Below are 14,572 nucleotides of genomic sequence, written 5' to 3'. Positions count from 1 at the left end.
AAACAAAAATAATTTTAAATAAAAACCAGTGCTTATTCTATTTAAAAAATTACTACCGTTTATCGACAATTTATAAGAATTCCTCGGTGAATAAAATAAAATATAAAGTATAAAGTAATAATTGGCTGAGACGACACAATAAGCAAATAAGCACTTTGATTATCTTCGAGACATAAAATTTGTTGCTAAAAATGACTGTAGAATTTGATTGAAAAATTTATTTTTATATACTCGAACTGTGCTTATCGATGGCTTAATTTCTGTAATTTGGCATTCGGTTTCTCACCAGCAACAGCACGTTTTTGACATTTTGCATCACGTGCACGCCAATTAATCCATTTTAATTCATAAAAAATGTGCACTCTCACAAAAAAAGCTACTATACGTTGTCAATGCGATTTGCATGTCCCATCAATATTAAAGTACTTTTGATCCACTCTAAACTATTTTTTAAATAATCTACAACCTGTGGATTGTGATCGGATAAAGGTCGGCGCAAAGGATTTTTGTCTTTAGGGCTTCTATTGTTTAAGCAATTGAAAAGATCATTAACTTTTTTAATAAAATCACCCGTGGCTATACTGTGTGGATTATTTAATTTGTCCCTAGTTACAAAAGAAGCAGTTAATATAGCAGATGAAACTATGTTAGTGAAAATTTGAGCCGCTAAGCTAACATTCATTACTTCAAAGCACTACGTTCGAGATGTTTCATAGTTAATTTAGGTGCCGATTTAGAAATTCAATTTTCTTCTTTAGCGTACAATTCTTTTAAAACGTCCCAAGATACTTTGTTACTCGCAATGGTCATTTGATGAAGCCTAAAATTATTACGGAGGCATTTAAGTAGGTGAGGAGCATCGTAGTTAAAGAAAATTTTACGTTCATATCGCTCAATGTAAGGTTTATCTTTCTTAATTTTTAAAGTATTATCTGCAGTTCGATTTGGAGAACCCCCATCGCAAACCATGGATTTTACTTTAAAACCGGTTTCTTCTACATAATCTAAAATATCCAAAATAATTTTACTGAGTTGAGTACCACAAACGGCGTTATGTGAAACATAGTAAGCGACAGGTTGTCTCCAATTATACTGCATGAAAACATGAAAACTAAAACATGATTACCCGCCTGCACGCTTCGGCCGTGTTCAGCTAAATATGTAAATCCCTCAACATAAACTTTTTTAGAATTGTAATCTAAGCGTTTTTTGATGCTCATCTCATCCCACATTAAATCACATTCGCGTTCTTTTGAAGACATCGCGTCAGCTTTTAACAATTTAGATAAATTTTCAGATTTTCCCGTAGCTAAATCTATTTCATTAACCCATTTCCTAATATTTGTTACGCAAGGGAGAGCAAAATTCTATTATTTACGTAAAAAACAATAAGCTTTAGGAGATGTATAAAACAACTGTAAAGCAAATTGTTTTTCCTTGTCTGTCCATTTACGTTTTTTGATATGATTAGTCTGCATTTTAAAAAGGTTTAATTGTTTTTCATTTAATTTTTCAAATTGTTCAATAAAATCTAAAGTTTCATTATTTTTTTCGATTGTTTTACTTAAATTAACGATTTTTTTGTTTTTACTTTTCAAAACTTTTTGGTAATTTACGATTTTATATTTATGTTTTTTAGTTGAGCTTTAGCGGCTATTTGTACTAATTTTACAGATTTCTTGCAGTTTTCGTCTATTTGAAGTAATTGTTTTTTTTAAGTTAGTGACTTCTTCTTCTAACTTTTGTTTTGAATTCATATAAGCATGAGTTGAAGTTTGATTTTGGAACAGTTTGCTGTTATTAATTATACTTGAATTATACTTCGCGTGCATTTGTCGAAGAAGAAGCGCGTATAGTTGAACGAACATTTAAATCGATCAATCTTGGCTCTCCATTAACTAATTGTGACAAATCTGAATTTAATAAAGTATCATCAAGTAAACTATCATCAATTGGTTCATCGATTTCATGAGTAACATGTTCATTTATGTTTTGAGAGCCTTCTGGAACTGTACATAACACAAATGCTTTTGGGGTTGCAGAAGTCTTAAGTTTTCTCGTACCTGCTTTATTAGTATTCATCACATTATCATCTGCGAAATGTGATGAACAGATACGCTTGTTGTCTAACTGCTGCTTAGTCAAATCTACCAAACTTGCGTTGCTTTTTCGTAGAATCCATTCGGAACGTCTATAAATTTCGGCTGGTTAAAAACTAGATATACAGAGCTACAAGCTAAAAATAATCCATGCTAGACGGCAATTCACATTGGGTACATAATCTCTACGTTATTTTATGTTAGATTATAAAATAATCGCGACTGTAGAAAAAAATAATAGAAGTTGTTTCACTAACCATTTATTTAATTACTTTTTCTTCAAAAAATTAACAAATTATATATTATATATTGGATAAAATCAATTCCTTGGTAGAAATGCTCCGCATTAGTTGAGCAATACATGGGGAATTTTCAAAGTTGAAACGTAAGACTGCTTATTTAATTATTGACAAAAAAAAAAAAAACTAAGTATGTAAGCATCTATATTTTGCATAAGTTAGCATAATCACAAGTTAATATTAAATTAAATTAGATTGCTCCTGTTCAGTAAAACAACCCCATTTTATTAACATATTCGCCAACGAAAATTGTGAAATTACTGCCAGGGTTGAAAAATAGTTGTGTAATTTATTTAGTTTAAATTTACAAAAGGGTTGTATGGGATACAAAATAAATTTTGTTTGTACTTGAATATTTTCCAAAAAATACTAATATAAAAAGAGAATACATGAATATATAGATATTTATGTATATATCAATAAACAATTGCTCGTACAACTTTGTGTATGAACAGTTGTAGAATAAGATTTTAAATATAGTATGTTGCTCAATATTTGCAGAGATCATGAATAATTAAAATAAGCCGACTGTGCAATTTTTTAATGATTAGAAATTATAAATGATTATTATAATAAAAATACAATAAATAATTCAGTAAAACGTGAAAAGACAAACGAGTATGAACTATTGATGAAGAAACAAAATATTCTTACAAAAGTCATCGTCACATGCATCATACAAAACGTAAAAATCAATTCAATGCAATCTTAATTACCTGCTTAATCAAACGTGATAATGAATTTAAAAAAATTACATCTAAATAAAATCTCACTTGCTCATCAAAACCAAAAATTAATAAGTTAAAAATAAAAATCCAAAACCATCACTATTTTTGGTAAAAAAAAATTTGTCGTTATAAATGTTTACAAAGATTTTATCGACTTTTTACCTTGAAGGAACTCAAATTATTTGTTTATTTCCGCAATTTTCTTTTAATTTAGCTACATCTGAAACTTTTACTGATGCCCTGGTATATAGGATATATAGGATTTAATAGGATCAATCGTTTTATATAGATAAATTTCCGATTAAGATTTACAATTAGAACTGATTATATTCTTCTAAATCGGATTTAATGAGTTATTTTTACCAGGGTGTATAAAGATTTTCATGAATTTGGGATGTTTTTATAACCTCCGATTACTGAATTTTCACATTTATTAACTCTAACAACACCCATGACAAACAGATTTATCGTATCTCATCACGCGGAAATCTGTGAAAGGTCAAATCAGGATTTTTTGCCTTTGATGTTCCACAATCGGTGTAGACACAAAGTGCACGTGGAGACGACATGCTGACCACGAAATCTTCTTCGCTAAACACAATAAACCTATCTGAAAAATCTCACGAAACTAGAACGATGTACTTCCCTATTTACTACTATTATTTAACGCTATTTGTTGCAAAAGAACTCTGTAGACTGTGAACAAGAATGACTAACAAACACAGAGACTGCGGCAAAGCTCTCTTCGCGCTGTTTACGCGGCTTTTTTCCTAATCAGAAAAATATGGTTGTCACAAGCAATACTTTTGTAGAGCCTCCTTACACACTCATTAATCATTTTCTTATCATTTATTTATTTTCATTATTGTTAAAAAGTATATTTTACATAATATACTGCGTGAATGATGAATCGTCTGCTGGTGCGTGCTCATATGCGCGACAAGCTGAAGGAAACTCATAGGTGGCGCCGCTGAGCGGTTGGGTAACAGAACTAACGGCCTGTTACCCAAGCTTTCGTCCCCCCATCTTAACACAGAACCGTTCTTCTATAGGAAGTCTATATTCGTTGCTTATACGCGCGCGCGAGAGAAAGAGAGAGGCTGAGAGCCGTCTCGCCCCGCCTTGGCTTGCGCGCACGCGCCAGACCGAGACGGACAGTCAAGCTACTACTGAGTACTGCCTGTGTGTTATTACTCCGTATATATGCAATATGGAATCGCCTGATATGCCGCTGCTCTGCGCGTCTGCTGTGTACTTTGGATCTCAAACATCGAGGGGTGTGGATGCGTGTATGGTATTTATTTTTTTATAATAAATCGACTTCTCGTTGTAAGTACTACGGAATCTACGCTGTCGGTGTGGAAATTCAAAAAATTGTTTTTGCGGAGCTTCGAAGTAGGTTTCAATTATTAACATTTTACATACGCAAATAGAGTCTCTGTGCGATTATGACATAAAAATCGCTGCTCTCTACATTTGCAAAGTTCAATCGATTAACAAATAATTAATCACCGGGCGGCCTTTTTTCTCGCCGATGACTGATCGACGCGAAACTAAATTTAGTCGAAGGCGGGAGAAGGAAACGCGAGTGAATATATAAACACACGCACATGCCGACTTGAGAAATGAGAATTACTCGCGCATAGAAGACGAATCCGCGAATGATATAATACGCAGAGGTTCATCGAATATGCGGGTGTGTTCGCTGAAAAGAGATAAATACAAGGCGAAAAAGCTTTGTGCCGATAATGCGTCCAGTTGTTTTCGAACTCATAACCCGAACCAGAGATTGCGTAAACGTTTTTATCGGTTGTATTATACTTTTCTTTCTACTTTCTCTTTTTTCACGAAGCATTGTCAAAGTCTCGAGGATTTTTATCTGGTGCGATTACACGTCTCTATCGATCTACGCGATATTGTATTGTAATAAAATATACAACTTTTTCCTGTATAATTATTATAGGAAATTTATAATTAAAACGTTTCGCGCGCGGTCATCTTATTTTTGCTAAAGATCAGTATGTATAATGAAAATTAAAATATTTCAACTTTATAACAGTTTTATAAAGTTTAAACGAAAAAAAATGCGAACTATTAAACTTACGAGTTTGTAAGCAAGGTTAGAGATTATTAAACCAGTTTTCAAATAAAAGAGAGCTGCGCATTTCAGCACAACGAGACTATATTTTAGATAAAGAATGTAATTACGCATCATCGTGAAACTTATTAAAAAATTATTAACTTGATTAATTAAAAACTTAGAATACTAAACAATTATATACTACGTTTTCAAGAACCCTTTAGAGCTATTTAAAATTGTCCAAGTAGATCTTTGTTTCCTTTTGTTAAATACAATTAACTAAGGTATAGACAGGACATCTATTTCAAAGTGAACAAAAACAGATATTCAAGGGATCTAGATAAAAAAATAAGCAAAGTTTAAGTTTACATATTGTAACTAACATTGTTGTATTTTTTATTGATTCTAAACACTGAAATGTACAGATATAAAATGCAAAACTTATATAAAATTAAAATTATTTATTATATTTGTAATTCTTTCAGAGACTAAAATGGTAAATGAAAATATCTATCTATTTAAAGAATATAAATATATGTTTATATAAATAACCATTTATATAAACTAATATTATTTTACAATTTATACATTTATACAGACAAACGCGTTTTCTTTACATAAAGTCTATGAGTTCTAGTTTGAATCAACAAGTTCACCTTTCAAACAAGTATGTATGTACATTATAATAAACACAATTCATTCGAATACATGTAACAATAATGCATTCGTCATTCATTTTCAAGATAAACTTTTAACAAATTACATAAATATTTATATCTCAAGAGGCGCACTATAGTCCCGATGGCAACTATAATTTAGTATATTTATTAATCAAAATTTTCGAAAAGATTTTCATTTCATGATTTCAAGTAAAACTATGTATCATAATTAAAGGTAAATTGTTCTGAAATCGTTACTATCAATTTTATTAATAACATGACTAGTTTCTTGGGGTATCAAATTCGTAGTAAATAACTTTTTGAATTGCTATTAATGTTTCATTTTAGATATTTTAACAGTTTTAATAATATTTTACTATTAAATTAGCTATATTGTACCTAATATATTATATGTAATGAAAATATTTATTTCAGATATTATCAGTAGAGGTAGTCATCAATACATTATAAAATAAGTATCATTGAGATTTTAATTGATTTATAAGGATTCTAATAAATTACAAAGTGGTCATGCTATTTATAATCTACTATAGAAATTGGTGATGACGCGTGCCGCCCGCGTTAATTTTATTGTTGTTGAACTCTCTGAAGTTTCTCCCTATTTCCACTGTACCCACCAATGCAATTTTTTGATAACGGTCTGAATTGGCTCTGTAAGAGCTTCCATTCGATACTATCGCAATCTCCCTTTTAGAAATGGATTTTTAGAATATAATCTATACACATATTAGATGTCAAATTTTGCGAAAATTCGTGTGTAATTTTCTAAGAAAATATTCTCTGTAATTTTATTGATTTATTGCCGTAGGTATTTTCTAATAGGTATTTCCAAATCCTTACCTGTATGCCTTTTGTAGCAATAGCAGAAAAAGTAACAATTTACTTTATCTTAATTTTATGAAGCTTCAATTTGAATCCAAGTAATTCTGAAAGAACTCCAGATAATGCAGATAAAAGTATAACTTTCGTTATTGTATATAAATATGGATTCGCTGATAAGCCGGAAATTTTAAATGGACTTTCAAGCTCCTATAAACAAAAACAAAGATTTGACTCTGATAATTAAAAAAAAGTAGTTACTAAATAAAGAAATGTAGCTACCTTTATCAAATCTGCTGCTAATTTTAAAACACTATTAGCAATCATTAGTTCCTCCTTTTTGTGAGGCTTTTGTTCAATTTGCAAATAAAGATTTATCTAGAAACAAAATATCAATTTGAAGAAGTTGAAATCATTTAAATGCAATCAAAAGTAAAACAAAAATACCTGCTCTGTAATCAATACAGAAATATTTCTATATTTTTTATTAATTTTTGTTCCAAGTGTCATAAATCTTAGTATAAATATACCAAGGGCAAAGCTCCAAAATAAGGCCTCAATATTGTAATGAGAATGCAAACTATTGAGATCCTGAAAAAATAATCATCTTGAAGTCATATGTAGACATAATAAAACGTAAGTTATTTTCATCGCATATATTTTACTTACCTTTATCAATTCCAAAGAAACAAATGATAATAAGGCTAATGTAATGATAAAAACCGATGATACAATGACGTCAACGGATCTCTGTGGACCTCTCCTCTGCAAAAATAAAAAAAATATTGATTACCTTGTTTTCAAAATTATTGCATTTTTGTCTTATATTAGTATATATTCGGGATAGACTGACCTTCAAATATGATCTAACACTTAACCATGTTTTAATATTTCTAACTTTGTTCAAACGAAAATGAGGTAGATTGGATTTTCTTGCTCGTCTCGAAGATGTTAAATGCGAAAATAATTTTGCGTAAAGCAATCGTTGCTTATACGTTCGTTCGGCAACTGCCAATAAAAAGAATAACAAAGATGCCAAAACAAGTCTTTCCAAAGCTGAAGAGAGAATCAATATTCGTTCTCTAAAAGTAAAAAAGAAGATTAATTTTCTTACCTATAATTTAGCTAAAATCGAAAAATTAATCAAGTAGAAATACGTACAAAAGAGATGACCCAAAAGCCACGTTGATTAATTTACAAATTAGATCTACAATTGTTTCAGAATTGGCCAGAGATAATTCACTAGGCTTCAAGGAACTAGCAGTATTGTTCATGGGATCTATTCCAAGATGATCACTCACACGTCTCAAAGAAGGCACCAAAGACAGCACAACAGCAAGTACCAATCCAGCATAAAAATAATCTATACTTTCTGGCATAGACTCTACCCTTTCGATTATTGCCGAGCTTATATCAAGTGCTGAAAGCTCAGCTTTTTTAATATCACGAGAAGTCCATATTGTGCACGACACTAAAAAAATTAATTACATTCAGTTTTCAAAGTTATTAAATTAGAAAACTTTCCTTATCTTCTAAATAAAGAATTTTCGGATTTATTTCTTTTATATTTTATTATTGTATCAAACCTCGATCTGCTGAAGCAGAGCCTGAACTTAAAAACATTGATTGTGGAAGTTCAAATTCCCATGCAAATGGACTTTCCATATATTCTTCATGATTCATATTAGCCTCAGTTTGACAATCAGACTCTTCAAATTCAGAGCTAAGAAAGATGGTTTAAAGCAAAATGTTAAATAATCTGTACATTAAAGTATATGGATTTTACGAGTTATCGTAGTATAGGTACATATATCTACATACCTATAACTACATTCATCACTATTTGTTGTAACCCCCATCCACTCAGTTGCTGAGGATGTTGCTTCCAATAAATGATTCGTAATTGCTTCTTCACACTCTCCTTCCTCTTCACTTTCACACTCTTTCTTATCACTTTTTGAACTTTGGATTGAAGGATTTCCACTACCCTGGAGTATAACTTAATTTTAATATTTTTTTTCTAAGTCAGTTTAACTCTAGGTACAATAGATTTTTAAATACTTACTGGACTATCACAATTATCTTCTTCACTAGGATGCAAATCAGTGTTAATTATGGAAATTTCTGGTGCTACATATAAAAAATTTTAGTTTAAAAAACTATTTAATTTTGTATTAGACAGCAACTAACCATAATAAATGTTTAATACCTAAATGATCTTTTATATCTACACTTTGAATTTGAATAATAGATTTAGAATTAGCTAATTGAGTTTTTCTACTGTTACTTAAAGGTTCACGGGAATCTTTAATTGTAGATTTGGTATCCAATATTATTGTTTGTTTATCAATTATTACTTTATTAGTGAATCTCACTGAGGGGGATGCTTCACAATCTACTTTACTGTTAGTGTCTGCAGTTGCATCTTGACAAGTTTTTGCATCTTCATTATCACCTGTAAAGTTATAATAAAAAATTAATTTTGAGTGAAAAATCAAAGGGACTTTAAGGAAAAATTTGCTATTTTACTGCGAATGTTTCTTCTTGCTCTTGTCTTGTTAAGCCGCGATCGATCTTGTCTAGAGCGTCGTATTCGTTGTCTATCATACTTAATACTTAATATTGGACCAGAGTTTGTCGATACAATCTGTGAATGTACCAAACATAATATAAGCATCATTACTGCAGGGGTTATCACCTCTGATATTGTAATAATCTGAAAAAATACACGTTTAATAATTATTCTGTAAGATCCTTTAGAATTTAGTTCATATGCAATAGTGAAACTTCTTACATCAGATTCATTTTCCTTAGGAAAGTAGTTGAAGAATATGTAGAGATTAAGCATTTGCAGGCCATAAAGAAGTATAAATAAAATGTAAATGCGAAAACTAGTTTGATGAATCCACCATTGAGCATGATAGGGTAAAAATAATAGCCTTTGGATTGCAAGATAAACCACTGTTCCAAGTCCATGTTTGGGCTTAGCTTTTGGAAAGGATGAACCTGAAAAGCATAGTACATTGTAATATGGTTTAAATAATTTTTCAAATTCTATTCTAGCATCACATACCTCTTACTAGATCAACATCAATCAATTCAGTTTTAAGTTTGGCTGCTCTCATAGGTACATGAGTCAGCCCACAAAATATTTTTTGCTCTACTGTATCTTCCCATTCTTGTCTGTCGTAAGTTCCAATTTTTTTCTGATACCTGTAAATGTTTAAAAGCATAAGTAAGAATAAAATTAAACTGTCATTATACATGTTCATCAATCAATTTGAAAATTTAAAATAATAAAAAAGCGCACAAGTGAATAAATGATTCAATCGATCAAAAGCAAATGTGAATATTGAAATGCAATAAGTTGTCGAAGAAACACAGCTTGCGAATCAAACATTTATCAAAGTGAATGCAATTTTCTAAGAAAAGAAAGATAACAACATTGGCTTCTTACCAGTAAACGAGCTTGTTCAATGCCATCTTACAAGTTAGTCGCGAGTAGGTTTTGTCGGTTCGTGAGTCGTCGTCTTGCTGTTTCAGTATCTGATCGCGCTGGAGCGTATAAGCTTGCAGGGGCCCAGTCAATTCGAGGGTAAACCGAAAAAATGCTCATCTTACTGGTTTGCTTTAACCTCGAGTAGTCCGCCTTTCTCCGTCTCCCGTTCGCCCCAATAATTATGTCCTCGGCGCCGCGCAGAACACCACTAGTCAAGTCGACGAGTAGTGGTGCTGAATAACAGTAGTGCTCCAAAATTTTCGAAGTTCCCCCACCTCCTTGTGAACTCACACGCTCGAACGATGATGATGATGATGATAATCGTGACCTGTCACTCAGCTGCGGAATCACAACGACGCTGCCAAGTGCCGTTCGCATTGTTTTGACGGACTTCCGTCATTGTTGTCGCGCGCGACTATTATTCTCTCGGCACTGCGGATCGACGACTGCGGCAGCGACAACGCGAAGGTTGAACATTTTCGACGAGCTCGACTGTTCGCTATATATGTACCTATGGCTATACATATATAGCATGTCTACAGCTGTATAGCGCTCGCGCGTGCGAATTCCGGCCTGGCTAAATAATTTTTTGGACGTCGGCCACGTCTGCGCATTGTGTCCCCTTGAGCTGTAGATATATCTGTACATGAAAAAAAAAAAGATAATAATAAATAACTATTGAATCTGATTGCCATGATAGATTGAGACAGATTGTAGCGTGCAATCTTATGGATAATTGGTTTCACAATATATCGTGAAAAAAATAAAAAATATAGGTGACCGCATTTTCTACTAATTTATTTGTGTTTTTTGTTTTGTGCCGGTAATTATAAGCGTACGCTATAATCTACTACATATTTAAAATTCTATAACGGTATAATTGACTTTGCTTTTAGTGCATATTGTTTATAACTGTATACACAGTAGAATAGAAGTGAGAAAAACACGATTAAATCGAAGAAAACTATATTGAATTTTCAGATCACGCATTGTTATAATTTTAAAGTCCCACAGGGGGCGTCTTTTAAAAAACTGTATCATTGTAACCTAATTGCAAGAATGCAAGTTCGCCGTATGTAGCAATTATATAGCTACTGTCAGAAATCTAAACTTGTTCCATATGTATGAATAATAATCGCTATTCTTTCAAGCAAGGTAATTTCTGATTCACTTATGCTCATCGTTATCAATACACATCTAATACTGTTGTATTTTTTTTCAGAATGAAGATGTAAACTATAAAATAGTATAACTTTTTGGAGCTCCTTAGTACTTAAAATGCAATATGAAAAAACGTAGTTATTTACGCTTGATTTCTACTATTAAAAAATAACCCATATGTTAGAAGATGTTGATAGTATATATAAGCTTGCTCACTTTACAATGTGTGTCATTAGTTACGGGGGTGCCTCAAAGGTACGAAAAAAAAGACCTTCTGAAGTATCGTGAAGAAACTCGTGCAATGTTTGATCATGCATATTCTAGTTACTTGAAATACGCTTATCCTTACGATGAGCTGCGCTCCTTGAGCTGTGATGGTTTTGATACATGGGGTAGTTTTTCGCTGACCCTAATAGATGCTTTAGATACATTAGCTGTAATGGGAAATTTCACTGAATTTCGCAGAGTTGCAGAAATTATTGCTTCAAGATCTGATTTTGAGGCTAACATCAATGTGTCTGTGTTTGAAACTAATATCAGAGTTGTTGGTGGTTTATTGAGTGCACATTTACTCTCAAGAAAAGCTGGCATGAAACTAGAGCCAGGGTGGCCATGTAATGGTCCATTGTTACGACTTGCCGAAGATATGGCCAAAAGATTAATTGTTGCATTTGACACTCCTACTGGGATGCCCTATGGCACAGTCAATTTGAAATATGGAGTTCCCCAAGGAGAAACCAGCATTACATGTACCGCAGGAATTGGAACATTTATATTGGAATTCGGTACTTTATCAAGATTAACTGGTGACCCATTGTACGAAGAAGTGGCAATGAATGCCATGAAAGCACTACACTATTATAAGTCTAATATTGGCTTAGTTGGAAATCATGTTGATGTTTTAACTGGTCATTGGACAGCTCAAGACTCTGGTATAGGTGCTGGGGTTGACTCGTACTTCGAATATTTAGCAAAAGGAACACTACTCTTTCAGGATCCTTCTTTAGCTGTTATTTTTCATGAGCATAGAGCAGCTATTGAAAAGTATATTCGTCGAGAAGACTGGCATCTTTGGGTATCTATGACCAAAGGTCAAGTGACATTACCAGTATTTCAATCTCTTGATGCATACTGGCCTGGAGTTTTGAGTCTCTTTGGAGAAATTGGTGATGCTATGAAATCACTTCATAATTATCATAGAGTTTGGAAACAGTTTGGATTCACTCCAGAATTTTATAATATTCCACAAGGCGAAGCAGGAACTAATAGGGAAGGATATCCACTTCGGCCTGAATTGATAGAATCTGTTATGTATCTTTATAGAGCAACTGGTGACCCATATTTGATTCAAGTTGGTGTTGATGTTTTGAGAAGTTTACAACATAGTGCTAAAACTACCTGTGGATATGCTACTATAAATGATGTTAGAGATCATCGTAAAGCAGATAGGATGGAATCTTTTTTCCTTGCTGAAACAACAAAATACCTCTATTTATTGTTTGATCCTGATAATTTTATTCATAATGCAGGTATGCTACTAAATATTGTAATATTCTTATTAATTAAAACCATCTAATGTAATATTTATCGAATCTAAAAATTTTTATATATTTTTAGGCAAACATGGCGATGTTGTCCAAACACCATGGGGCCAGTGTGTTGTTGATGCTGGTGGCTATATTTTTAACACAGAAGCTCACCCAATTGATCCTGGTGCATTGCATTGCTGTCAACGTCCACACAACCTATTTCCTCAAAAGAAGTCTAAAATGCATAAATTTGTTATCATGAATGACAGAAAAAATGAAGATCCGACCAATGTAAAATTTTTTGAAGACGATGCTAATAAAAGAGAAGAAAGCAATCGAACTATGAAAATCGAAAAGCTCTCTGATATCAAAAGAGTTGCATTAAGTGATATTAATAATAATACAAAGTCAGATAATATTACTGAACCTGAAGTAATTTCTGTTAAGAAAGAGGCTGACACCCTTGAAACAAATGGATCTGAAGATTCAAGTAACTATAAGGTTCGAGTAATAGCGCCTCCAAGTGCAATTTATAAAGCTGATGATAGTGAAAATGTAGAAACACTTGTAACTGCATCAAGAGCAAGTGGAGACTTTCCGCCAACTAATGACGATACATCGAATAAAAGTGAATCAATAAAATTTGAAGAAACTACCTCAGAAAGAAAGATTTACTTTGACCCACAAATAATGCTAGAAAGGATAAGGAAAAATAATTTATATCCATCTAATACCACAGCAAAAGAAGATTTCCAATTACTGAGTTGTCAATCACAACCTTTTCTACAACGTATATCTATTGTGGGAGAATTTTTCTGATTTGCATATTATTTGCCAAAAACCTGAATTGTTATACAATACATTAACTTTTTTCTGAAATCATTTGAGAAGTACAAAAATGTTTGATATGAATTTATCTAAAATTTGAAACTCAAGAGTAAGACTAGTCAGTTGCAATTTTTTAGTATAAGTGCACTGATGAAATTAAACATTCTTTTTATTTATATACTTATATCTATTCCTTATACTTTGTGCATTTACTATGTATTTTACTTTATGATGAAAAATGTGATTGAGCCTATTTAAACTATTAATAATTAGGGAATAGATATAAAAGTAGGAAACATTAAGATTTTTCTTGCCACTTTACAATAGAGAAACAAACATTGGCATATTGTAAACTGTGCAGGGATAGCTTTTATACTGGAATCTATACACATAATGAACTTATGACGAGTTTTTGTAATGAAAACATTCAAAACTATCGACCATTTATAACGAATCGCACGATTTAAAAAGTATAATTTTGACTATTAAAGTATGCTAAGAAATGTGTGTATAGAAATGCATGAATTTCAAGTCCACATTATACACATTATAACACCTGATTTAATTGTGAAATTTGAGTAAATAGTTTGAACTTATTGTGCTGTATATCATTACAGTAAGTTCAATTAATCTACTTGTACGATTGTGTATAATTGTATACTGCAGTGACACGCTGTACCTATTTTTGGAAACATATCTGGGAATGGTATTTTTCTGTTTCAATGTTGACTGACATTGTTGTACAGTTTTAGAAATAAAGTGTTATTGTTACAACTGCAATATTTTATTTTCATTTGATTTCATTTATTTATAATAATAATAATCTAGAATGAAATGACTAATTTTGAAC

The 14,572-nt window shown here is 31.9% G+C and overlaps 2 protein-coding genes across 6 annotated transcripts; one reads left to right on the top strand and one right to left on the bottom strand.

Moving 5' to 3' along the window:
* Nucleotides 1-5,564: 5,564 nt before the first annotated feature.
* On the bottom strand, nucleotides 5,565-10,654 carry LOC100122702 (putative homeodomain transcription factor). Of its 4 annotated transcripts, none has more exons than XM_008218415.4 (15): nucleotides 10,163-10,654; nucleotides 9,779-9,918; nucleotides 9,500-9,711; nucleotides 9,235-9,421; nucleotides 8,915-9,160; nucleotides 8,771-8,835; nucleotides 8,527-8,693; nucleotides 8,292-8,428; nucleotides 7,867-8,176; nucleotides 7,559-7,787; nucleotides 7,375-7,470; nucleotides 7,153-7,296; nucleotides 6,988-7,083; nucleotides 6,727-6,915; nucleotides 5,565-6,651 (listed from the first exon to the last, which is right to left on the bottom strand). In XM_008218415.4, exons 1-14 carry the CDS (start codon nucleotides 10,186-10,188, stop codon nucleotides 6,766-6,768), a joined length of 2,205 nt encoding a protein of 734 aa, XP_008216637.1. In that variant the 5' UTR covers nucleotides 10,189-10,654; the 3' UTR covers nucleotides 5,565-6,651; nucleotides 6,727-6,765. The 4 variants fall into 4 exon arrangements, with proteins under 4 accessions (XP_008216637.1, XP_008216639.1, XP_008216638.1 ...); XM_008218417.4 differs by having other exon boundaries at nucleotides 5,565-6,602; XM_008218416.4 differs by having other exon boundaries at nucleotides 5,565-6,666; nucleotides 10,163-10,652.
* Nucleotides 10,655-10,738: 84 nt separating this feature from the next.
* LOC100122711 (ER degradation-enhancing alpha-mannosidase-like protein 2) lies at nucleotides 10,739-14,502 on the top strand. 2 transcript variants are annotated; one of them, XM_008218414.4, is made up of 4 exons: nucleotides 10,739-10,980; nucleotides 11,186-11,359; nucleotides 11,427-12,894; nucleotides 12,983-14,502. In XM_008218414.4, the coding sequence occupies exons 3-4, from the start codon at nucleotides 11,553-11,555 to the stop codon at nucleotides 13,711-13,713; spliced, it is 2,073 nt and encodes a 690-aa protein (XP_008216636.1). In that variant the 5' UTR covers nucleotides 10,739-10,980; nucleotides 11,186-11,359; nucleotides 11,427-11,552; the 3' UTR covers nucleotides 13,714-14,502. The 2 variants fall into 2 exon arrangements, with proteins under 2 accessions (XP_008216636.1, XP_031783348.1); XM_031927488.2 differs by having other exon boundaries at nucleotides 10,791-10,980; nucleotides 11,101-11,359.
* Nucleotides 14,503-14,572: the final 70 nt, after the last annotated feature.

Source organism: Nasonia vitripennis, chromosome 3 (assembly GCF_009193385.2).
Source record: "Nasonia vitripennis strain AsymCx chromosome 3, Nvit_psr_1.1, whole genome shotgun sequence".
NCBI classification, from domain to species: Eukaryota; Metazoa; Arthropoda; class Insecta; order Hymenoptera; family Pteromalidae; genus Nasonia; species Nasonia vitripennis.
This window is presented reverse-complemented; position numbering and strand designations above follow the sequence as displayed.